Here is a 27,945-nt window from a genome sequence, read left to right on the forward strand (position 1 = left end):
AGACAGGGCCAATGACTTTCTCAGCTGATCTCTGTTTTTACTTGCATATATATAGGAAGGACAAGGAAATGTTCAATTTAATGTTCAATCTGCATTTAAAAAGATCTTAATCCAACCACAAAAAAAAAATCGTGTTCTAGGTTTAGCTGGATATCATAGGTCAAAATTTAATGTAGGAAAACCAAGCTGCTTCTCACAGTTCATAAACCTGAATAAAGCCACTGGCTTTCAGAAACAGAAAGAAAAGTCAAAAAAACGATATAGATGCTCTTGAAAATACTGTGCTTTAAAAGCCTACCTTTTCCCTTTAAAAAAAAACCAAAAAACCAGGAAAGGACAACTCCCCCCAGCTGTGTACAGTGAAGTCTAGATATTCGCTTTATATGCATTCAAATAAAAAGATGAGGAGTGCTTAGCCTCAAGTTAACATCTGCTTAGGATTCTATGTTACGATATAATTGCGTACCTTATCCATTAAAGGGGTGGATAATAAAATTTTCCCTAACTTCATCAAATGTTCACAAATTTGGAACTAACACATTCAATATTAAAAGATAGCTGCACTATGAATGACATGTAATCTTACCTGTGTACGTTATCTTGACCAGAAGGGACTACACCCAGGTTTGCTGCCTTCACTACCCTCTCAGTTATTACAAGACTAGTAGAGTTCTGTGGAGCAACAGCTATTGTAGCAGATGTCTCATTCATTCCTGTCAGCATCCCTGAAATATTAAGTATTTCATTATGAATACTTTAAGATTTGCTCGCTTAGTAAGCGTATAACCAAAATAAGAGACTTCTAAACAAAACCCCACGTTTGCATTAAAAGTTAAATCATTAGTCAAGAAAACAGTTTTATAATAAATTACATAATTACATTGGTTTAATGTATTACTTGCAATGTCCTATTGTTCAAAACAAATTACTAATAACTGAAAAGTGTTACATGTGACAGTAATGCAACTGTGAAACCAAGATGGTTCCTTTTTACAAAAAGCATAACTCAAAAGAAGAATGTAATCACAGAAATGAAGTATTAAATAAGACTGATATGGAAAAGTCCAGCTCAAGTAAGAACCGTATACAAAGACACCTTCTAATATTTCAATGATAAAGGTACTGCATTTAATTATAATTTTATATCCAATTGCTAAAAATAATCTTGAAATTCAGATAGTAGTCATTGGTTCAGTTTAGTTCATGAAGATAAAGTCATAACATTAGAAACTGGGAAATTCAGTTAGTATCCACCTCTCTAAAATGTCATGATAAACTATTTGATTAAAATAATTTGAATATCACCACAAAATGGAACAGAAATGTCAAGATAACATCCAAACATATGACAAAAAAAAAGTAATGAAGGAAATGTTGTTCAAGGTCATTTTAACAAAACCCCCCACTTTTCTCCTCTATCAACATCCATTGTTTAGAAGAATGATTTGCCAGACGCTTGTGTTGATTAAAACCCAACAGTAACTACAACTTAACATTATGTGTGTATTTTTACACTGTGTTCAGAAGCTGAAAATACAGAAAAACAATGAAGCACAGTACTTTAGGCAGAAATATGAAGCATCTGCAACCCACAATAACATTAACAATGAAAACAATGCAAAAGTCTCAAAAGGCTAATATTTCAGGGCTGCGCATACAGTTCTAACCCAGGGCAAATGGCACTAAGATGTTTAATAGAGCAATTAAAAAATAAACCCAACATTTTAATGCAGTAGAATGTGCATTAGCTGCTGTCACAATATAAGAAACATTAATAAAAAATATTAAAAAGAAAGAAGAAATATTAAAAAGAGGAAACATTTTTAAAAATGGAACAGCTCCTAGGTAAATAACGGGATATTTTTTAACATGATCTGCTCTTGAAGAGAACAAAAATAAGCATGCAACTTCTATAAAGATCAGCTTTATCTTGGGAATAGAACATTCTGTTTCAAATTGTTTAACTTCACTATTAGGCAAAAGCTTTAAAAACTACATACGCAGACTAAAACTGCTTTTAAGCAGAGCAAGGGGACTGACATAACACTGCTGAGAGATGTGTGTACTCATTTAGGATTTAAACCTTCTCCATTAAGCTCTATTGAAGAGCAAATGCTGAATAAATGAATGCAACTATGTTTATGTTAAAAGCCTGTTTCCCGCAGCATGTAATTAAAGGAAATGTTGTACAAAGCCAGTACTTTTGTCAAGCTCCTGTAAATGGAAAGATGGATAGCACTCAGAGAAGTGAATGCATTGCTTCATATTTAACCTTAACACTCTTGTCATTAATGGTTTGTCTAACTTGTTCTATAAAAGACAAGGTACTGCTCCATTGAAGTAAAATTAAAAAAATCAACTAAACCATGCTTTTCAGAACAGAAGATTCATTATCGTCGACTAATGTATTGGCATAAAGCAAAGTAACATCCTATCAAGTAAGGCACACATTCAATCTGCCATTTCACCCCCCTTTATTTTTAACTCATGCTGTTTTATTGTTATAGGCAATTTGTACCACTCAGCATGACAGTGTAAACTGAATCAAGATTAATTTACATGCAAAAGAACACTTAGGAGAGCAGCATGGTAAGCAAATGTATTGTCTCGATTGCTGAGGTGGAAAAGAACCTGGAAAGAAAAAAGGGTGCTCTAATTAAGGGGCATCAAATATGATTGCTCGTGGTAGTCAAGGGCCAGAAAATAGTAAATGTCCAACCATTTAAAGAACTAGCATCTTGCTTGTTAGGAAAACAAGTTGGATATATAAATCCTACTAAAATTAGGTAAACAATTTGTTTACTTAACTAAGGTGTTTGGTTTTTGTTTGTGGGGTTTTTTTGTTTGTTTGTTTTTTTAATGTGAATCAGGTATATACTTTTAAAAAACATTGATGAAATTATTTTAAAACATGTCTGGGGGGGTGAGGGGGAAGTCTTTATAGTTAAAGTTGTTTTAACTGGCTATTTTAAAAACTTGTTCATAAAAATTCTGATTAATATACAGCTATAACAATCGCACGCCAACTTTAACATTGCTTAAAACATGAGAATCTAAGAAAACTCTAGTCAGAGCACAGAGCAGCAATTAATCTGGGTTAACTAACTGATACAATGAAATAACTACACATTTTTAATAATAAAAGGAAATAAAATTGGAAAAATTACACTGGTAGGCAAAAAGGTATGTTAGCTACAAGACTAGTCCTATTCTGAACTAAGGCAGGGGGAATTCTGCTACTGTTTTTTAAAAACAGCAGACAAGTAAAAATTTGTATACAGAGAATCCAACAGTACATGTCTCACTCATGCAGAACTCTTGCTACAGAAACCAGACTTTTCATGGGGATGTGATGTTAAACAGGGTATGAAATCCTGAGGCCTGAAGATCAGTAAAAGTATGTAACTAGAGAGATAAAGAGTAGTTTGGCAATACCATTTTTATGCACTGCTTCCAAATTGTCAACCACAACATCAACTACTAACTCAGCTGCAGCTCTGGGGAATTACCTCACTGGAGAACTCCCCAGCTCAGGAGGGAAGGGAAGGAAAGGCAAGGCAAGACGGTGTAGCAAGGCTAAGTGTATCATGCGCAGCATGTGGATAAATCCGGCTTTCAAGGTTCTGCCGCCACCACTACATAACCTTCACAGCCATGAATATTCAATAACCTGTCTGTTTCCCTCTCCTTATGCCATCAGGAAGAAAATGGACATATACAAATGTAACAGACAATGCAAAACAGCAGACTGTAATTGAGTAAAGATGTTTAGCAATGAATTGTCTTCTACATAACAGCATAATACCAGCTATTTCCTCTTCAGCATTATTAGGTTACACATGCAATTTAGATGTAAAAATCCTTAAAACCCATACATATTCTCATTCTCCCCCAATATAATCTTGCATTTCTAATACTCTCCTCATTCCTTCACTAGTTTTCACCTATTTGTTTTGGTTGCAAATAAAATAAGGCATCTCCAGGTACAAGACTTGAAACATCTCATGTCCAAAAACAAAAAAAAAAAAAGGGAAAAAGGGAAAAAGAAAAAGCATGACAAGTGCAAAATAAGTTATATAAATCAGATTCATTTGGAGAATACAGACAAATCAAAGTTAAACACAAAATAGAATAATATACACCAACTTCTAAATTGCCCTGCATTTATTACTGTAATTTGGATTTTTCATTTAGCAAGATCACATAGTAATTTTCCCCAAATGCTAGCTGCTCCTAGATCTTTGTAATAAATACTTATGTAAAATTTAGAACTGAGACCTCTATTACCACGAATAGTCTGAAACAGCTGATATCTATAAGAAAAAAGATGCAATAGAAAAGGTTTTTAAACCTGTGGTAAATTTGCCAGCGTCAAGTCCTGCATCAAAGAATGAATTCAGGAAGACAGAGAGAGCGATACAGAAATGCCAGGAGACCTTCATGGATTTACAAATACTTCATATAAACAAATTTTCAAATAGCTTTATTCAGAGTAGCCTTTCTGCTCTATTAAACATAGCAAACAGCTGCCAGATTTATTCAGACAAATAATCAACAACCATAGAAGTAAAATGGCAGAAGAAAAAGGAATTTTGGCAACAACTCCACAGAGGACCACAGCTATTCTCCAAGTACACTTCTTCTATGTGTTCGTGGTTCTGTATGGCCAGTCAGGAGGAAAAAAAGCCCTCAGTCACAGTAAAACATACAAAAACTCTATCAAAATATCACAAAGCAAGCAAATATAAAAACAGGGGGGTGGGAGTGGGGGACGAGAGAAGCACAGTAACCTGCCTTCCCTTCGCTATAACCTCAGCTACAATTTTTAGAAGGGAACAGTTTAAAATAAATGTGCCACAGCCTCATTCAATCACTCACCTTGGTTTGCTGAGCAGGTATAAAGCAGAGAGGCAGGCTTTAGCCAGCAAAGGGTAAGAACAGCAAATAAGTATCAATTGGTTAAGAAAACAAAGCACAATCCTAACTTTTCACTGCAGCCATAAGCTTAACTGAAAACGATCTAAGCAATATTTAAACTACTTTCTTAATCATTAAAAAATACAAAAGCAAGAAATGCTCAAAAGCAACAATTAATCATACATAGCATTATTCATTGGTGTTCTTGACTGCTTGATGGATATACTGAGTTTCTGAGCCTTACACAGCAATGAGACAGGATCCCATGGGTATATTCTCATCTCAATATGAAGAGATTTACACATGTAAATCCCCATACATTGAGACAGATGAATAAACACTACGACATTTGAATGCATCCAAAATGTAATCGTTTATATTTTAAAATATCCAAGAATCATATCCAAATTAAGGGCAGCACTATGGACTGTTCCATTTAACACATGGTCAAAGCTAAGTACAATTTTGTCTAATTATTCTGCATAAAATATTGAAGCCACTAAAAGCTCTTACAGAGGTTCGTGTTTGCACTAGTGTCAGAAACTTACATTCTTTAAAGATGCAACATTAGAAGAGTGCAGAAGTATATAAAAGACGTCACCTTTCCAAAACAGTATTCCAACAATAAAATTTTTTTATATTAAGTGTTTGAAAGGAAAAAGATCAAAATCATGTTCAAAGTAGCTGAGGAACAGATATACTCATAGTATTTAAAAGTAGTCTTGGAATAAAGATAAGTAAAGATAGACACCATATCAATATATATTTGGGTTATTTCCTTGAGCTGAGGTTCCAACTTTCTGCTTTACTGCTAGTAGGAAAGACGTTCACACTTCATGATAGGAAGCCAAAACCCTCTGAGCCAAAACACTGTTTCAGGGTAGAAGGTGGGCTTTGTGTTTTTAAAGGCACACTGAAAAGCTGTCAAATGCATCCTTTTAAAGATACTTTTAAATTAAATAATTAGTATCAGTCTGAATGCTAACAGAGACTAACACAAATAATTACACTGGAAGCACTTGCTGTATGCTTGAAAATTGAAAGGCGCACAGCCCTCTTCTCATCCAAATACATTTTTTGAAGCTGCTGAAATATTTCTCACCTTGCTCCTTCTTAAAGTCTTTCTCTGACATAGTGACAGGCAAAAGCAGTTCTCCAACAGGGGGTTGGATTTTAACATTGAAATGATCATCCTTTGTGCTGGGAAAAGAGAAATTACAGAGATTCAACCAAGTGCTTCAACATAGATTAATATACACGTATCAGCTCCAAATTTACTATGGAATCTATAAACAGCCTAAGAACTACGTGCATGATTCCAATGCTGTTAATCCAAAAGCCTGCTAATTTCTTACATCAGTAAAGCTGATCCATTTTTTCCAGTACAAATGTAGTATTAATATAGTATGCATGCTCTTGTATTTCTGAAAGTGTAACTTTTACTCATACTAATATTTATCTGTAATCTATAAGGCATAACACTCAAACTAAATGCTTGCAAAGGACAAATTATTATGAAGGAAAGGTATAATTTCAGACAAAAAAGATTATTACTGTCTGAAAAAAAACCCCAAAACAAACAAACCACACAATAAATTTGGCAGTAAAAGAGAAATATACTTCATCACTTCGATTTCATAACATTTTGTATCTTTCAACAAAAACATACAGCAGACTGGTTGAGGTAAAACCGCACTAGAAAACTGCAGAATTTGAGCCAGTTTTTGTAATGGCAGAGAGTTAAAAAAAATTACTATCAGTAGTAGCATACCATTATCAAATGCAATAGATGCCTCCTTAAGAAACAAATACCATACAGTTTACTTGCTCTCTGTATCCATTCAATTCTCTGAGTTTCCAACTGTCTCCTCTTGAGTCTACAGAAACTCAAGATACAGCCAACTTTGCTATGTTTGGTTGACTAATTATACCATAAGGGATTCATCTAGCAATTCACAATTAGTACATCCAATCAGAATTTTTGTTAATTGAGGCATGAGAAATTTTTAGAAAAAGAACACTATTTTTTTTTTCAGATGTACCAAACAGTCAATACATACTAGTTGCTGATATGCCTCAGATATCCTACTTAAACAAAATGATACAATCTTTTGCATGGAAAATATGTTTCACGAATTAATATCCATGGTATTTAAATTAACCTCAAACATTTGTTACTGATTTTTTAGAACAACCTCAAAATTCTGAAATAAGACAAACTGATGGAAAAGACAGCAGTAGCTTAATAATATAGAAAACATATGTGTCTCCCTCCTAAAGATGTAACATAAGCAACCTGAAAACAGAAAAGCATTTTATGGTCCTCTTACTTCAAATTTTAATACTTACCATAATTACCCAATTTCACAAGCAAATGCTTAGGAACTAGTACATTCTTACTTTCTGACTTCTGATGTGTTATAATTACGCTTATGGATGCAATCTCAAATATGGGTTTTTCAAATAAAATTCAGCATTAATGCTAACTTTGTTGAAATTATTTAGTTAAACATACAGTGAAACAATCCCTCCAAAGCTGGCTACTATTTCCTATATAAAGAATCATTTCTGAAGCGCTGCTTTTAAGGATTTGCTTAGCTAACAAATTCTTGCTTTCCCCTCCCCCCCATATTACTTTAAATACCATCCACCTCTAAAGTCATTAGCATATTAAAAGATCAGGGATTGTTTGACTGGCTGACCTGATGGAGTGCACTGTAAAGTAAGAAGGTAATGTTTTATTTCTTTAATTTTTCCTTTGAAAACTGATCAAGAACCCCATCAGCTTAAGAGCTGAAGAAAGGGTCTTTAATCAACTGCCTGATAACTTTTTGCTGTTTGCATATATGCTTAGATTATATGACTAAAATTTTTAACAATACCTTCGCTGGTATTGTTCAGCTGATAGTTCAACCAATTGTTCAACCAATGTTACCTTTTATATTTAAGTAAGATGTGCACTATATAATTCAGCATAAAACAGATAAACAGTTCTGTGTACAATGATTCATGTCCTACATTGACTGGACATACCATTTGTATATAAACTCTACTTATAACATCAATGATTAGATCGCTTTGAAACGCTTGTAACAATCTTTTCCCACTAAGAAGGAATAAAAGCATGAGCATAGCTTGGGTTTTCTATGGCTGTAACTGCTCTAGAGGACCACTCGACACCTCTGCTGTTAACAAACATTCCACTTCCCTTTCCCCTAGTGATTAAAAAGCTAATAGATGTTCTTTGATAAACCATGAACTCTTCATAGTCTGTAAGCAGAAATTCTGATTGCTAGTTGTTCTTCAAACCACTTTGTTCTTAATTTCACTTTAGCCAGCATTTGGTTTACTTTGCATTACTTTAATTTCAGTGTACTTCAGTAAATTTCTTTTTCAGCCAGAGAAAATCAAACTTCCATTTATCATTCTCTTTATCACACACTTTCAAGGCTAAATATACAGCTTTTGTTTATTGATCTGCATCTCTTTTATTACATCTTTATATTAGAGATCTAGTAATATCTAATTTAATAGAAGTGATTTCATAGTTCCATAGAACAATTCAGGTTGGAAGGGGCGTCTGGAAATCACCTGGTCCTAGCTCCTGCTCAACCCAGGGCCATCTCAGTTCACATTGCTCAGGGCCTTGTCCATTTGAGTATCTCCAAAGAGGGATATCAGATATCTAATGGATAAGTTTAATAATAAAATTAGTCTTGCGTTACTACCACATAATTTCCCCCAATACCTAGTGAACTAAATTCCACCTATTTATGTATACTTTGAATACTATAATTAGGTCAAATGATGTTTAAACAAAAAACCGCAGAAGTGGTTTGAAGCTTGAACATTAACATTTAAGAATCTGGCAAACAATTGATTCAAGCCACACTGAAACTTCTCTCAGGTGGTGTTTCTCTAACTTTTCTGGAAGATCAAGCTGAAGAAACTTATCAGAAAAAAAGCGAAGTCTCTCAAGTCAATAAAACATAACTGTTTTTAGATTTCAAAAGTTAAAGACTACATTTTCTGGTATCAGCAAGTACAATGGAAAAGTTACATCCTTAGTGGAACACGTCTGCTTACTGAGAGGCCTGCAAAAGGATGCTCTAAAAGTATCAAACAAATATAAATGTCTGAGAACTGTGCCCCACCACTAATTTGCAAGATCTGTTTTGTATTTAATTATGAACTTAGGGGCAAATAATGTCCACAGTATTTACTCTTACTGTTGCCTTAATAGTTGTTAAACTGTATGTATTGTATTTTTAAAAGAATTACACCACTTTCATGATGTAATCTTGAATTCTCATGATTTAATCATGAATTTATCTTCTGATGTACCCAATTAAGATGAACAAATGAGAGATGGTAATGCTCCCACAGGAAAACAGGGAGACTTACCATCTCTGTGATAAATGACACTGCAAGACTATCATTCAATCCTTTAGAAGACACACAGTTTTAACAGTGGGAGCTGCTAGCACCTGTAACTTGAAACCAGTCTCCATTTTCCTTATTCTCTCTCTTCCCTCAATTTTTTTTAAAGGATTGGTTCCAAAGGGTTCCTGGGAAACAAGTTCACTACCAAAACAGAAGACTTGAGGACAGTGATGGCAACACCACCTTTAAAACTAATACAAATAATATTATCACTTGTAAATGAGTTCTTCTAAGATTCCACAATGGCAGTCTTTAAAGTCTTAGTTTTCAAAGCTTTTTAAAAATTATTATTCTAATAAGAGGCTGGGGAAAAAACAGCTCACTATTTTTTGTCTTGTATTCAAAAAATCTCCACAGGTGATAAAAAAAAAGAATGGAAGAGGAAGAGCAACACATTAAGTTCCTGCAAAACATGGAACGGAGAAGTATAGGAGACTTTGCTCATAGTCTTGCTGAAGAAAGGAAAAGATGGCATACATGCTATTTTTACAAGAAAAAAAGCCAGGGTGATAGAAGAAATAACAGTAGTTGTTCATGCTCAGCCTTGCTTTTTCCAGGTCAGTTATCTATCTTGATATATTTGCTTTCTGGAAATGGGCCAACTGACTACTTCAGAGTAATGAAGTAAAGAGAAGAGTACCAGATTGCTTGTCTTAATATCCAACATCTGTAAACAGCTTAGTGATCTGCTGACAAAGCACTAGGGAAGGAAACAGCAAGAAACAAGTGAATGTGCAAGTGACAGTGATGTGAAGACAGTCCTGCATCTCTAACATCAGCTTTTAATATATTCCATAACATATTTCCCCACATATGTTCCATAACATATTCTACTACATAACTTTAATCAGATGCTTTTGTGCTAGCACCTACACCTGAATGCATGCTTGCACTCAATACAAATACTGACTGCTACCCAAATGATTCTCTTCATTTATTCCTCTTTGCAGGTAGAAGTTCTGCTTGGGAAGATGCCTACATCAACACAGAGTGAGGTAAGACAATTTCATGCTACCAAAAAAATCTCTTCCTTGGAAAACAAAATTTAAAGCAGAAGCTTTTACAATAAGGTAGAACCTGCAAACAGCAGATTGAACAAGGTTTTTAAATCTCACTGATGGAATTGACTTCATTTAAGGAAATGCTATATTGTTCCTGATACACAAACCTCTTCGGGAGTCATCAGCAAAATGCCCACTTTACACAGTCCAGGGCAGATGAGGTGAACAGACAGCCTTCTTTTCTATCTGCATAACAACAGCAGAAGAGTATGTATCTCAAGGAATGGAACAGGCTGCCCAGGGAGTGGCTGAGTCACCATACTTGGACATATTTAAAAGACGTGTAGACGTGGCACTTAGGGAAATAGTTTAGCGGTGGACTCGGCAGTGTTAGGTTTATGGTTGGACTTGATGATCTTAAATGTTTTTTCCAACCTAAACGATTCTATGATTCTATGTCCAGGGTCTCAGCTTTTCTAATAACACTGGAACTTAGGAAATGCCAATATAAGTAACCAGTCCATGCTTACAAAAACCTCTGTCACATGTCACACTATTTTCCCATGAGGTCATTATTCTGAGCAAGGATGGAAGGCATTGAAGTTGTTGTTTTCATTCCTTTTCTCTTTCTTCTTGGGAGCTCTGACCACACTCTTTGCACTTAAACCTTGAGAAAATTAGGGGAAGAGATGCATGGCATAGACACATTCCCTATGCCATGTCATTTCAAATGGAGCTAAACAACATCCTGTATACTTTTCAAGACAATGGGGGGAAGAAAATACATTCTCCTTAAATTAATTCTGTCTTCTAAGCTGTGGTTCTTTCATGGCTTTGGGAAGAGCTAAGAGAATCTGGAAAGGGGATGAAAAGAATAGGGAAGAAGAGGTAAGGACAAACTTCCATCTCCAGCTCTCAATGCTGCAAAGAGGACATCTCCCCTTCACCTTTAGTCACTCAGCAGACACCTACAAGAAGCCTCACCTCCGTCCTTGGAAAGGTGATAGAACAGCTCATTCTGGATGTCATCTCTAAGCATGTGGAGGAAAAGAAGGTTATCCCCCCCCACCAAGGGAAAACATTCTTGGTCAACCTGATAGCCTTCTGTGATGGCATGACTGGCGGGGTGGATGTGGGGAGAGCCAGCAATGTGCCCTTGTGGCCAAGAAGGTCAATGGTCTCCTGGGGTACATTAAAAAGAGCGTGGCCAGCAGGTTGAGGGAGGTCATCCTCCCACTCTACTCTGCCCTGGGGAGGCTACATCTGGAGTACTGTGTCCAGTTCTGGGCTCTGCAGAGTTCCAGAAAGACAAGGAACTGGAAAGAGTCCAGCGGAGGGCTCCGAAGATGATCAACGGAATAGAGCACCTCTCTTAAGAGGAAAGGCTGAAAGACCTGGGCCTGTTTAGCCTGGAGAAGACCGAGAGGGGATCTCATCAATGCTTAAAAATATCTAAAGGGTGGGTATCAAGAGGATGGGATCAGACCCTTTTCAGTGGTGCCTGGAGACAGGACAAGAGGCAACAGGCGCAAATTTGAACACAGGAAATTCCATCTGAACATAAGGAAAAACTTTTTTACTTTGAGGGTGACAGAGCACTGGAACAGGCTTCCCAGAGAGGCTGTAGAATCTCTTTCTCTGGACATATTCAAAATCCACCTGGACATGATCCTGTGCAACCTGCTCTAGGTGAACCTGCTTTCGCATGGGGGTAGGACCAGATAATCTCCAAAGGTCCCTTCCAACTCGTACTATTCTGTGATTTTCCTACTAGGTTTTACAAATGCAGACAGGAATCCGAAATGCCAAATCCATGTACACGAAATAGGATAAAGGCTTGTATATGTCATAACCCTCTGCCTCTGCAACCTTCCTCGCCTTTCTTCTCTAGGGATCCAAATGTCTTCATTCCAAGGATCAAACGCCAGTTTCTGACATGGCAAAGCTCCCAAATTTTTATTCCGACATCTAAGGAAACCTAAGAATATCTGAAAAGTAGAGACATGCAAGATAATAAAGACAAAATAAGAGACAGTGATAGGACTGCTAAGATGGTGATTACTAGAAGCTCAAGGATTCAAGAGAAAACACACCCATATGGAAATATATAAATTTTGACACGGAAAAAAAAAATAAAATTCCACAGTACTGCTGTCAGTCTGCAACATCAAGGATCCATTCCAACCTTTCCTCTGCTCACTGACGCCCATCTGCCTAGCAAAGACAGTTCTCTTACTGGGACGGTGAATATACTAGTGCTTAAGTAGGATTCAACAATTCAGACTACCTTGCATGTGAGGTAGCCAATAACAAATTGCATTATACTTCTAAGTTGTGTATATCCTGCTTGCAGAATCAGAACACAGTAACCCAAAAAGAAAGAGTAACACAAAAAAATCTTTTAAAAGACTAAGTTCCTCCATTTATTCCTCTTTAACTTTCTGCTTGAGAGGCATTATTGTGCAGAACATCAGTGCGGCTGAAGTAGTGTGCCTCTCCAAGGAGACAGCACAAGAAAAATAGCAATGAAGAGATGTTCTCCTTAAGAGTACATAGTGTGAGCATCCTAATACAGACTCTAAATAAACGCATTAGGCACAATTTTCAACTTAAGGCGTTTCACCTCTTTAATTAGATGTGTGAGCTTGGTAAGCCTTGCTTAATAAAAATAGTATTTACGAGGGAGGTCTTTCAAAGCTCAGCCCTTCGAACCTCTCTCTGTAATGCAGTTTCTCCTTCACTGTCCTTGATTTGTACAACAAATTTAGAAAGAGATCTAAATATTTTATTACTCATGTTAGGTTTTTTTCTTTATACAGTTTGTATTTATTGAACCACTAGTACAACAGCACATCCCCAAGCAGAAAGGTAGTGTTTGCTATGCAAAACACACAGTCCATGATTGGCATCTAAGACCAATTGATCTACCCATTACCACTATCTCCCTACCCCCACAAGCTTTACTACAAAGCTATTGATTTAAACACTGCCGATCGGTTTCCATTTTCTGATTTTGGGCAGGCCAATTAAGAAAGTGAGTAATTGTGATTACACTGCTTCAGGATCAATTACGTTTGATGCAAGACAAACTGCTCCTCTTAGAACAACGTAAAGAAAATGATTATGATCAGGAACACTTTACTGCTGAACATGCTTCTAACAAAAATGCAAAATAACTGACAATGTCTTTCATAAAGATATGCTATCAGGAAATACAAGAATATCGACACCTTTGTGTGCACAGTATTTCAACTACATTTTGACAAACTTCTACAAGTCATTCTTCCTTTTGGAGAAAAGCTTTTTAAGAAGTATGACAAGTTAAAAAAGCTGCAGCTGAGTTCTCTCAGACATTGCCCCCAAAACATGCCACTGCACAATTTCTTCAATGATATTGAACACCGGTAGGATTTTGAACAATACACGTTTTAACATTAAAACAGCAAATTTAATGCAAAGAACATTTTACCCATTTTTATACTATTTCTAAGAACTAGTGTCAAAGACACAAGGCCTTATCAATTAGCAAAGGAACAAAGTAAGCAATTCCTATTCTTAATTTAATTTTAAACTTAACTTGAGCTTTGTCATTGGACTCACATTGTCCAAATCATTAAAATGAATACACCGCTGAGGTGTGAGGCAAATCTATTTACAGTGATGTTACTCATAGTCTGGTCGGTGTTCAGGAATATTGATCTGTCTTGTTTGTCTAATAGGAAAATAATAAACAATTACTAGGCAATGTTGGAGAAAGTAATCAGTTTTTATATATCACTAATACAGCAGACCTCCCAAAACATAAAGGTGATGATCTGCATAAAATCAATGTGTTATGCTACATTGCTTATCCTCATCACTGCTAAGATTCTTAGCAATAAATGGTATAAGTTTGGAATCAAATCATTAGTATACTGAAAATGTGACAAAGAAACAGAAGAAGAAGAAAGAAAAATATCCACTCTATTTAAGAAAGAATGTTCCTACTTTATAAATTGAGCGTATTTTATTTAAAGATCCCAAAATATTTTTAAGTAAAGAGCACCTATCATTTTGAAGCAATTATGAAATTGCATTGCCTAGAAGGGAACTTACCAAACAAACCTAGCATCAGGCAACAGTCCAAAGCTGTTTCCAAATTCCAGCAAACAGCATACAGACCAGCTACAACAATGTGATGTGCATAAACTACATACTGCAGACATTTGCTGGAGGTACTAATATCTTTAAAATGACTACACATGAGCATCCATTGTACAGGAAAAGGTTGCAAGAAGGAGGGGGAGATAAAAATCAATGTTAAAACCTCCTTACCCCTAGAACATGAAATTTTATTTTAGCAGTGGCTCTTTTGGAGTCACTTGGCAGTACACCTCTATTAAGATTATCCTGCTATATTTAATAGCCTGCAAGTTGCACAGGTTGTACCTGTGCAAATTTTGTATACTAAAATTTCTACAGTATTTGAGAAAGAGGTACAGAACTTTCTTAAAGGGCTTTCCCTAAACTGGAACGCGGCAATGTCAATATCTTTTTTTGTGCAGAATATGGGAAGTAGTGCTTCTTGCAACAAATACGTAAAAAATCATTATTTCAAAATACGTCAAAAAAAAGAATTGTGCAGATCTATTTACTGCCTTTGCATAGTTTCAATGACTATATAAGCCTGAGTAGCTCTTAAAAGAAGGTGTCTATTCATTCCTGATCTTTGGACACTGCTACCGTAAATTTTACCTGGTTTCAAATGCTAGTTAATAACAGAGTTTTCACTGGGTGAACAGGTTCCCTGCTAGCCTAGAATTCAACAGGAACTCATACAAAGGATAATCTTGAATGTGCCAATAATGAGCATAAACAGTGTAAATCAAGTATATAAGACAAAATCTAGTTGGCCATCCAGTTACTTGTTTTCACTCTCTCTCTAATAATTCAAAAGAATCTACAGCATTAGGAATAAGCTTCTTTGGCCAGCAAATTTTGGGGTTGGTTTCACACAGTCATGTTACATAGATCACAAACAGCCATCATAAGCACTCGAGGTAGCAAAATTGCTCACACTATGTGCTTTTTTGATTTGTGATTTCTTACAAGGAAGAACACACACAAAACACTCCAGCAGACTAGTCAGACCTGACTGCTCCCTTCAAGGTGGTGTTCTTAAGAAGAATTCCAAGAATACAGGGAAAAAAAGAAATAAAGCTCAGGAAAAGAGAAGTAATTTCAAATTGGAAGAGGAGTTCATGCTTCTACTTTGTAACATTTACACCAAGGGAAAAACAGGACCTCCCAAACACAACCTGTCAAAGAGTTTTTGAACTTATACATGTGATTTCAAACCCAGAGTTGAGCTTACCATCGAATTTGGGGTTTTAGAAGCAAGTGCTAAAAAAATTTGGAAGAGTGAAGAAAATCAATAATCTTTGTAATAGTAAAACTGACAACTAATTATGTCTTATTTCTCTAAAAACATCTTGGGTATACATCGTGTTGTGAACTGTTGTTCAATTCTTTAAATATTTAATAAATGGCAAGTCTGCTACTGCCAAGCAAACTTCCAATATACACTACTTTTGCATTTCAAGAGCAAAAAATTACCCTCCCTCCCTGAGAACTCACCATAACTGGAAACTGGCCGTCTGAGTAGAATCACAGAAGTCAATACCCATTGAAACAGTAATGGATTCTGCAGGCTCAAGGCACCCTACATGAAAAGATTTTGAACAGGTAAGTACACATGCAAAGCAACAGAAGACTCTAGATGCAAACCCCCAAACTTTACAAAATTAGAAAACCTATATTAAAAAAAAAAGTGCTCCATAAAAAGGAGCCAATACTTGCAGTTTTATTTCAAGTAGGTATCCCCCAAACGTCATACTCGCATGTTTAAGTGTCTTGGATCCCCCCTCCCCACAGTGAAATGCTGCCATTTCAATCTTACAGCCCTGCTATCAACAAAATAAGGATTTGTATTAGAAAAGCTAGGAAAATTATTTACAGAAAAAATATATTGAAGTTCCATCCTTTTTCTTGTGTTCAGATCTGGTACTGAGATTTCGTTTTTAATGACATCAGCTTGCAAATTAGTTAATAAATAGTAAAACACAACAAATATTAATTAAATTTACATTACTACACACAATAATGGAAAAAGAGACAAAATTAAAATATTTCCCAAGTGGTTTACTTATTTCTCAATATTCTGCCTGCCTTAGCTATGGAAGGCAGCGGAAGCATTATGAACCCAAAACAGCAGATAATTTTGTGCTTTACAAATGGCGCAGACTGAGGCACTTATAAAATCATGATATGAAGAGACATGATCATTCTTAGTTTCTTGGCTATATCACCATGCTGCTTCCTCCACATTGTAGAGATAAGGCTTTGTTTTGGTAGGAAGAAAAGCTCTTTCTTTACATAAGTAGGAGATACTAAAAACAAGCACTGGAGCAGATTTTGACTTCTCAAGGTTACAAGAAAGAAAACCTAAAAGCACAGTTAAAGGAGAAGAATTCAAATAAAAAGTACTGTGCAGGCAGAAAAATGTCTAACTTCCAGTTTATTCACTAATATATCTGATGCTTTTCAGGAACTGGAGAGTAGGCAGCTGCTCCATGACAAAAGGAAACAAAATTTAACTATATCAAGATTAAGTTCTGAAAAATATGGAAAACATGGAGGTGATGCAGTTAAGCAAAGACTAAACTAATACCAGGGAATGAACAGAAAGCAAAGTATTTCAAGAAAAGAAGTCTGCATAAAGCACCAAAAGATTACAGGCTCCAGCCCAAATTCAGGCTAAACTTTACCAACGTCTTTGAGCTTAATGTTTTCAAACGGGGTTTCAAAGGCACCTAAACCAACCAGAAAATACTGTGCGTAGGTGAAATAATTTGGCCCATTCCTGGCCAAATCAGGACAATTGCCAATAGTAATTCAGTGATGGAGTCAAAACTAGACTTACGCTCCAGTAGAAATACCTGTCTACACTGACAATTATTCTGTTGCTTCTGCTGGGCAAATTTTAGGATGGGTTTTCCAAATGCTAGAAACACAAAAGGTAATAAGAAGAACAGGGCATATAAACTGCCCTGTTTATAAACAGATAAAGTGACAAAGAATACAGAAAATTTTCAATCAAGCCAGAAAAACATTTTTGGAAGGAACTACAGATGATATATAGCTTATTTTCTGCGGAAGAAACCAACAGCTTCACAGGACAGATACCACAATAATGTCTGTCTTAGGGAAATACATACTTTAAAGGATAGGATTGTGTTGTGGAACTCAAGAAAACTGAACTGGAAAACTTATTAATTCCAGATTTTTTCATGATTTTTACATGACAGAATTGAATGCTACTGTTCACTGACTATTAACGTGAGTACACTATCTCCTGGTCTAATTTATAGAATTACTTGTTTTCTATGGGTAAGCCTTTGTGACTTTATTTCTTTGAATGTTTAATTGGAATGATATTAAATTAGGCTGATTGTCAAAACTAACTTGAAATCTGAACTCTGCACTGGAGTTCTTATCTTGAGGAATAAACTAAACAGTTCACTTACTACAAAAATTAGTATCTTTCCTAAAGTGTCTGTCTTGATCAAATATGTATCATTATCAAAATGCAAATGCTTCCAAAATTTCAACTCTGAAATAAACTGTAGCATTGTACAATTGCTTTTGTAGCTATTTGGTGTAAATCTGTATAGCCTTTCAACTGTTAAAAAAAAAAAAAGTATTTCAATAGCATAGAGCAATTAAATACCAAACACCTTTTAACTACTGAAATCTTCACTTTGTGCTTTAAGAACTTGTTTCTGTATTATTCTGAGGTGATATGGATCCACATAGTAATGTAGCTCATTAACACAGAAGAAAGCCATCTAAAGTAAAGGAGCTTGTGTCAAAAAGGAGCGTCTCCGTCCTTTCCATTTTTATTATGAAATAAAGACACTTTTGTTCCTTCTGGCTATACAACAACATTCTAAAACAAAGAACTGCTGAGAAAAGAAAGCAAGTTGTGTGCACAGGCACTACCCTTGAATAAAAGCTGCTATGATCTGTGTTCTTTCTTGGGTTTTATACTCTTTTCCACTAACAGAAATTTAGCAAAAAAAAAAAAAAATCCCAATCAGAAGGTAGAAAGTAAAACAATTTAGGTTAGGATCGACTACAGCATTGCTTTCTACCTAGTCTAAGAAGCCACACTTTGTCAAAGTGTGTAGATTGAAGTATAGATGCAAACTGGACTAGAACACACACTTCCACTCCACTGACAAAAGCTCACAAGGGAAACGAGAAAGCTCTGAGCCACCAAACTAAATAATACATCTACAAACATTCTTTAAAGCATGAAAAGAAAATAATTGTGAATATATAAATCAAAACCTCATTCTTAATAGTATCCTGTTGTAGCCATTCTGGACTAAGGTTGTAGGAGAATTAAAGTTTGTGGGCAGACAGAAAAATTTTATTACATCAACTGCAATTGATATAATTTATATTTGAACAAGCAGGTAAGCTTTCAGGCACGGAAGTTCTGACCTAAGGAGTTATTTTCAAAGTCAAATACAAGTAGGGGAAAGCTGAATTCATTTTTTGTTAAATTCAGACTATCTAAGGAATGACAGTTACCTGAGTGTGTGTGTGTACACATATATATATATAAGTATACATATGACTATGCAAAACAACCACTTTCCTATATTTGAAATTTTCGAAAAGATTAAGATTCTCTATTTTTAAAGATAGGATACGATTACCTATTGGATTGAACTCATGCATCCTCATGCCCGGAGGTAATTTCTTCTCCCCAACGTGAATATTCTCTATCTTCTGATCAGTTGTATTTGTTATTGTGACTTGCACAGATACCGTACGATCACCAAAAATGCCTGGCTGTCTTGAGAAGTGATAATGAGCTGCTAATCCTTTTCCACTCATTCGATGAAGTAGTTCATGTGTTTTTGTTGGCACAGAGACTTGGGTAGTGACCTGTTAAGTTCAAAACAACAGTTGGTGAACAGTGTAAGTGAAGAACAGATAAAATGACAATTAAAGATTGCACTTCTCACTCAGCTAGAGTGCCTGCTCGGAATTCCAGTGAATTAGAAATACGTAAGGACATACTCAAATCCATGAACAAATTGCAGTAATAGATATCAGATAACAGAGCCTAAACCCAACACTTCTGGTACTAAGAAATAGCAGCTCTAACTTTGCCGTATTTGCATCATTTTCCATTATAAATCTGTTTTCAGTATTTAAACTCTACAGTTACATATTAAATTATCAGAGTTTTTTTTGTAAGAGTGACAGTTAAAATAATTATGCTGTTTCCAACAAGAAGTCTCCCTCTGTTCTATGCATCAGAATTCAAGAGTGATCCCAAGCCCACTGCGTACTGTGAAAGTATAGTGAGAAATTGTCTTCTCCTTCTCTTGTTAAAACCACAAAAAATGTTGCCTAACAATTACACCAATCAAATACTAAAAAAACAATTGTATAGAGCAGAAGGATGTTGCCACTTTTTTAATAGTCTTGCTGCCACAAGCGATAACAGAAATCCCAAGGATGTCTGGGTACATTCTATCCTGAAGAAGTAGCAAGAAGTAAAGACATTCAGCATGCACACAAATTCCCACAAGATACTGCTGATAAGGAAATCCATGATCATGAGCTTGAAAGTGCAGAAGTAAGGAATATGCATAAAACTGAATCTGAATTCTTTAAACAAATTTTAAGGAAAGGCTAGGAAACTACATGAAAAGTAACACCACACAAACAGAACACAGGGGTTGAAAAAGCCAAATGCTCAGCCCGAAAGTCCCATTTGTCTGGTCAATGCACTATGAGCTACTGAACTTTATAGTATATCTGATAGATAGATCTGTTTATCTGTTTCCACTGATGAGTGTCCATCTTCTCTTGCCCTACCCATAGCCCTGCATGTGTAACTAAGTGAAAGAGACAACTGCAAATAGCAGGTTATTCGAGACTCCAAGCAGCTAAGCAAGGAAAACGGGCTTTTATCTTGCCTTCCCTACAAAAGTCTTACAAGTTGCTACGTTTTCCTGACTGCCACATTTAACATCAAGGGGCTGGTCTGAAGACTTAGTGAACGCTTCCAGTCGTGTGAGAAGCTGGTAACAGCTGGGATTTAAACCCACAAGGTGTTACAGTAATCGGAGAGTATCTGGAAAACATAAGGCTCTGAAGAATCCTGTTGAAAAACTTAAGAAGTTACCGAGCATGTAAAAAACTTGACCTTCATCTCTAAGCGCCAGTTTCTGAACTGGAAAGCCAGGCTAGTAATATCCATCACCTCAAATGAGTATCTGTAAAGATCAACTAATAAATATTCAGAAGTGTGAGCATTACATTGATGGAAGCTGAAGAAAACTAAATGAGGAACCGAGTGAGCTTGTATTCAGAGGTGGCTTTGGAAGATGCATTAAGTTTCACATATAACATACTGAATGAAGAACAAATAATGAAGGAAAAAGGGCAGAAAGGCTTCCCACCCCCTCAAAACTCAACCACTATGTGACTGTAATTAGAACAACACATACAGGATGTGATCGAGCAAACACCTCTGCAAAATCTTCCACACCAGATTTAAATTTTAATTTTTTACCTAGTGTTTCTTTCTCTAATACACAAAAACTCTGGCATCAGTTTTTTTAGAAACAAATTAATGATTTACCAGTAATCTTCAGTATGAAGACTAAAGGCAGTTTCAGACTACATCTGAACTGAGGAAACTCCACAACCCCAACTGTGAATCCGTACAATATATTCATACTTTTAAAGTAAATTGGTGAAGTTCAGACATTTTTTTCCCCCCTAAAAAGATGATGTAGTGCTCTCAGGGGAAAAAAAAAAATTAAGCTTTCCTATAAGAACAGAAGAAAATACAGCTGTTTACAACAGAAGACATAGCCAAATATTGAAATTTCTGTCCCTCTTCAAATAGTAGTAGTAATACCACTTGAGGAACACAAGCACCATCTTTTTAAACAGAATCAATTTTTCAGTCCAATTACTGATATCTGACAAGCATGAAAATATCTAATACTTTTGTCCAAGAACACAATTCAGTGAAACTTTACAAAACCCATAATGACCAAGTTTCTTTTTACTCCAGTGCCATTTTACATGCATAAATATATTGTGAGATTAGGGTTACTTTTACGTAGCTCATCTTTGAATTACGTTTATAAAATAAAATAAATCTGGTCCTGTGACATCACATGACCAGATTTCTGGCTAATGCAAAATGAATGGGAAAAGTACGAATTGTATGGACCTTCACAGTTCCTCAAAACTCAAAACATCTTTGAATACTAAAACCAAACTTTTAACACATCAATACTCTGCATGGATTTCTAGAAATAACTGACAAGGTAGAACTCTCAAAATAACAACTCAGTTGTCAGGAAATAAGAAAGGAGGTACTCTGAATAATAAATATCTTATTGGTACATAGAGACAACAGCAGCTAGAAGTTTTTAGCAGAGTCACTCTAGTACCAGTTAAACCATTGATGAAATAATTAATAAAACTTAAGTTTTAATATGTAATTTAAATTTTATTTTTAAGTTTAAGCTTAGCCTTTAACTTTTAACATTTAATTCAATTCGAGCTGGACATGCATAACAGAAAAATTATTTTATGAAATGGTTCACCCATTTTTCATTAACAAGCTTAGGAAATACCTTTTATTCATGTTAAAACAAGTATCTTAAAATACACTAGCTGTCTGTGTTAACGTATGGCTGGTTTTATTAATACTATTTATTAACAGAAATGAAAACAAAAAAGTTAGTAGTCAGAAGTCCAAAATGTAGATACATATGCATGCACATCCAGCAAAAATCCCTCACTATACTTAAATTGTAACACTGACTCAAATTTTACTAAAATCTTCCTGTGATTTTTAGAGATTTTAATTTATGCCCCTTTCAGCGTTACTTCTCAAGTTTCAGTCATAATTTCACTTGTGAGCCCATTCACTTTTATTTTCAATATACTATAGAGAGCAACAGACATGCAAAGGACAGCCAGAATAATGACATTATCTTTTAACCATCTTCCTTCCCATAGAACATTAATTTTCAGTTGCATTTAACATGGCAGTACTAGAAATAAATAAAATGTATCTATGTTGAACAAAGGAATTTAGTTCTGGAAGATGGAAATTCTCAAGCCCTCTAAATTGTCAGCAAGGGTTTTGAGCTGGCAAAGCTTAGTGTAACTGTAATGCTGTCTATTTAACAGTTGCATCAGTTTGGTAAACAGAATTTTTTGTTTAAATTCTAAAATTTTTAAAGCATAAAATTGCAATACTTAAAGGAACACATAGGGCAGATACCTGGAATCATTCTGGGGTTAAAATAATCCTCCAAAGAGTTAATAGAACAAGAAGCATCTAGTAACCAGCAGATAATCCCCTACAAATCTTACATAGCATATGTTTAAATAATAGAAGTCGTTTGTGTACCTTTGGATGGTTTATGAAAATAACCAATCAATTCTGCAGACACAACATTATTTCTAAAGGAAATCTATGTGACTCATGATGCCTGCAGATACACAGAGACAAACCACACATATTTTATCAGTTTATTACAGTAAGCAAATAAGCGTGGAATGAGAGTGCACATAACTGTCTACTTAACGCTTACTGAAACATTTATAAGAGCTGTTATCTCCCTAATAACAGACAGACAGTGTGCAATTTTAGAGAGGAGAAAAGCTTCATATTTTTTAACACTTCACTAAAAAGTAACTGAAGAGTGTAAAATGAAAAATACTCTGTGCAGTTAGCTGGTAATGGACCATATTATCAACTCAAGTTAGATTTATTGGATACAAACTAGTCACTAATAGTTATTTTATGACATAGCGTGTCTGCTTTTTTTGGGTGAAGATTATTAAGATTAAACTTGCAAAACTTTTTTTTTTTGTACAGCTGTTTAAAATGACAGAAATAAAAAAAAAAAAAAAATATAGGCTGCCCTCCCATCCCATTTTGACTGAAAGCCACCACAAATTAAAAGTCAGCATTGGGACTCCACAGTGATATCATACAGGAACGCTGTATTGGTATGAGTCAGACTGGCCCCCAGGCAAACTGCACGTGTTGATTATCCATCAGCCCGGAAGAAGATGCGAAAATTTTTAAACTACTTCTTACATCAGAACAAGAAAGGCAACATTAAGATTTCGCCTTAAAAGTCCCCTAACTCATTAACCACAAAAAGGGAAAAATGTAAAATCACTGACAATATTTTGACTGTCTTCATCACAACAGAGCTGACTAGTTACAAATCACTGAATCCTCTGCACATTAACATGCTTCTTTTTGCCTTAAAAACTAAGCTTAAGTTAATACAAAAAACTACTTTCCATACTTATTTAAAATACAAAGCACTACAAGTGGGCTTATTAAACCCACTAAAGAAAACAGGGCTGGGCAGACTTTCCTGTATGTAGTATTATTATTATTATGCACAAAATTACATCTGTTGTCTTTTTAATTTGTATTTGTTCCTTAGCTTAATAATGCTGTAATAATAAACATAGATTAACTTTTGATCCCAATTCAGAAATGTGTATATGTTTGAGTAAAGCATGTATTATTGGAAAAAAATATTTGCTTCCAAGAATGATGATAATTATAGTTCTACTCCTCTAAATTACATTCTGTTAAAGCGGTGGACTGAATCATTTAATCTAAGTAGCCCTTCTACTGCCCTCCTATTGGCAATATCCATGACATAATCCAAGAATGACCTACTGAGCTGTGAGAGCTATATGCTCTCTTACACTCACTGTAAGGCTATGCTCCAGTAACTCCGCAACAGCTAAGAGGAGAAGGGCTATCACGTAGCCCAGCCACATTTACATGATCTTTCAACTGAAGCTATGAGAGCAACTTAACTATAATTTTACAGCATTAGGAGAAAGATGGAAAATCAGGCAAACAAAGGAAGACAACTACTGGGAGGAAACAGTGTATTCATGATCTTTCGCTCCATTACCGATTACAGATTACTCATAGTCACAAGGCAATGCCTTCCTTACACAGCTCTTACAAAAATAAAGAATTAATAATTCATAAAAAGATATTAAAAAAAGTCAAACACAGAATTGCAGAAAGAATGTCAACATCCTGCTCTGCATTATTCCAAGAGGCCATAGCAAACCCCAACATTAGACCATACTTAAGTCACGCTAACATGGATTGCGCAACTAATGACAGCATCTCCCTGATCGGGGGTAGGGAAACCATGCAAGCAACCTCATATTTTCTGCAGTTTGGGAAAGCAACAGGACACCATGATTCAACTTGGGCTAATTTAAGTAGATATACAGACACTTGAGGAGATCATGTCAAATTCTGGAAAATACTTAAAAAACCACTTTTCACCAAAGGCATATTTAACTGCTCTACATGTACAAAACACCTAAAAGCCACGTCTGCTACGAAGTTCTTAAATTTCTAATATATCTTAACTCCCTTCTTGCACTGTCACCAATCTGCACTTCCCTAAATGACTAATATGTCAATGAGGCTAATTAAAAATTAGTGTATTAATGCTCCTATCTTTAAACCAGTATTGGTTTCTGACAATTTCAGACATTAGAAAATGAATTCCAAAAATTCTCACTGAATTTCAACATTGATAGAGTAATACCTTTGTCTCTAAAAACTTGCAAGGAAAATACAAATCAATCCCCCCCAAATAACTCCCATTGGTTTTTAAGTCACACTGAGATGAATCTCAAACCAAAGAGCACTTTTATTATACTGCCCATAGTCTGCCAAAATTAATAATTTTCTCTAATATTTGTATGGTCTCAAAGAGACATAAATCATCCTTTCAAAGAGTAGTGTGTTCAAGCTAATCTGTGAATCTGGAGATGATAAAAATCTTCTGTGATATTAAATTATCCCTTTTCTAATATTTTTACGTCCCTTAGATTTTTCTATGCTTCTCTTAAAATATAACCAACTACACAGATTTCCAGTAACTCTTTATCAACAAAAAGAATTGCTCTTAGAGGATAAAAATGACTACATGATATAAAGGAAGCAGAATTAGGCCTTAACCTGAGTTCATGAACAGCAGAAAACTCTATTAATCCCATACGAGATTAATCAAGCACTTTTAAAACTGAGCGCACACTTGTTCTGTATATTATGTGTAACTGAGGGTCACTGAGTGGCCACTGAGACACCTTGCATTTTGAAATATTTTTCATATTAGCTTGCAATATAGCTTGCATAGTGAAATATTTTTAAAAGCCACACAAGAAAGAATTTCAGAAGCAACAAAATGGGAATTTTCTCACAATTAAATTTGGATTATTACATAAACATGAACAAAAAGGGCTGAAATCAGTATCATAATTATGGGCCACAAATCTTGGTATAAATTCAGAAGTGCACATTCTTTCTCATAGGTAATCTCTGGGATCACCAGTGGACTACAAAAAGGGTTTAAACAGATACTAAGGGAGAATCTTCTTCCAACTGCACTTGCAGAAACTTCCTACACTCAGCGCCTTCAACTGTATCCCAATCCAGGTTTCACCTTCTAAAATAGAGGTGACCAAATCAAATGGTGAAATTCAACCTCAAGATACACTATCATTTTGTCCTATGTACGCTTCCACAAAGCAAAAAGCAGAGGTCTGGTGGCTGATCCACGTGTGTGACTTTCATCAAGCAGCATGGTATTTTAAACTCCTTTGCTTTTAAACTCCTTCATTAGGTGTTTCAAGGAAAAGGCATTCTCCCAATATACAAACAAGTAATTTACTTCAATTTAGTCATTCGACCCTTTCACTGGCCACCTAACTGGAAAGTCTGAGGATTACCTGAAGTAGTTCAAGAGTTAGAAAAACAGAGTAAGGTGGCAGCCTCACCTTGCATCCTAATTATGAATTTGAAATGGCGGATGCTGCCAAGAAGGATTAATATAGATTTCGGCATTGAGTCTAAATGACTTCCAAAAAGTTCCTACAAATGGTTTCTAACATATTATTTTGATTTTGGCAAACAGCCAGTACTCCAGATACCTGTAAAGTGAAAACATACTGAACCCTACTGGCTATAACATATAATTTTACAGTTGAGGTTATACTATAACAAATCCTGCATATTGGTTTCTTCCAACAGAAGCACCTATCTCAAACTTTCCTCCAGGAAAAAACCTCTTGTGTCAGGATAAGTGCATAATGTAAGTTCAAACACTTACTACACAGTATTACCTGTAAGCCAATGTGAACTCAGCCTATAACATGCTATATTTGAAATCTAGTACAGATATTTATGAATGCTAAAATGTAAATTACATCTTTGCTGGCTTGATACAACTATAATTGAATCTTGGTCACTGTACTTTTGTTGAAGAATGCAATATGTAATTTTGGTTTTGTCAGGGTGATCTTAACGCATATTAACTCACCTGCAAGGACAAAAGTCTGAAATCAGCGCTGAACCCACTGCACATATACACCCACATTGGCACACCCTCAGCGTGGGTGTAGGATTTCTGCACATACTGGAATGCCTCTCTTATACATGATATTGATGTGCCAATTTCCCCCAGGATTTATTTCATTTTACATGTAATGTTTTAACCTGAAAATAACCCATATTCCTTAGTTTATGAAAACTACAGTTGACCTAACTGAGACCATTGCTAAAATACAGATTTTTCCATGTTTTGTTTTCCTTATGGTTCACTTTTTGGCCTTAAAAAGAAAAAAAAAATCATCTGATACAGTCTGCTAAGAGAGGTTTATTTATAACCAATTACCTTCAGTTTCTTTGTTTAAACTCAACAGCACACTTCCTCTTTTTGGACTTGGAAACAAAATTCGTGGCATCAAACGACTCCATGAGAACACTCCTTTTCACACTTATTGAGAAGAAACGCCACTCAATCGCACCACACACAGCTCAGAGTAATGTAAGCAACAACATGCACCACATATCGCAAACAAAAAACCTCACCATACTTATGGATTTCTCTAATAAAGGCTCTACTGTGACCACACAGATCCTGAATGTAGGCATGCTGCTTTACACAGTAGCTGCGGTCATAGTTAAGTCCCTCAGTTGATGACTGAAGGCAAATTACGTAGGTAATAAATCTAGTTTTGAAATTACCTTGGTACTAAAATACAGAGTATTTCTGCTACTATCGTCTAAATTCTCCAAAGATTGTTGGTCAACTGAGCACAAATGTAGCAGCAGAAAGACTGTGACAACAACCATTTATCAAAACTTATTCCATTTTAAAGCAACTTTTAATACACAAATATATTTAATAATAGTTGAAATTTATGATTTATGTAGTAAGAATATGTTCTAACGCTGGTGGTGTTCTAATGCTCCTTCAGTGGAAATGGCAGAATGATTTTTGTACATTTTTTATAAAAACATTCCAAACTAATAATTGTAAAAATTTGTACACGAACCTTCTTTTACAGACATGAATTCCTAAACTCCATTATACAATTAAAAGATCTATTTTACAGCTCTTACAAATGTACTTTTCCCCAA

At 35.4% G+C, this 27,945-nt stretch overlaps 1 protein-coding gene across 2 annotated transcripts in view; it reads right to left on the minus strand.

Annotated features, from left to right (window-relative positions):
• The window catches only part of AP3B1 (adaptor related protein complex 3 subunit beta 1), a 178,364-nt gene that overhangs the window by 13,028 nt on the left and 137,391 nt on the right, over positions 1 to 27,945 (minus strand). For both annotated transcript variants that reach the window (XM_054187047.1, XM_054187048.1), the window contains exons 23-26: positions 19,127 to 19,358; positions 15,978 to 16,062; positions 6,020 to 6,117; positions 587 to 725 (exon numbers count right to left, since the gene is read on the minus strand). In XM_054187047.1, the coding sequence (XP_054043022.1) occupies positions 587 to 725; positions 6,020 to 6,117; positions 15,978 to 16,062; positions 19,127 to 19,358 (554 nt within the window). The remainder of the gene's footprint in view (positions 1 to 586; positions 726 to 6,019; positions 6,118 to 15,977; positions 16,063 to 19,126; positions 19,359 to 27,945) is intronic.

Source organism: Rissa tridactyla, chromosome Z (genome assembly GCF_028500815.1).
Source record: "Rissa tridactyla isolate bRisTri1 chromosome Z, bRisTri1.patW.cur.20221130, whole genome shotgun sequence".
Classification (NCBI taxonomy): domain Eukaryota; kingdom Metazoa; phylum Chordata; class Aves; order Charadriiformes; family Laridae; genus Rissa; species Rissa tridactyla.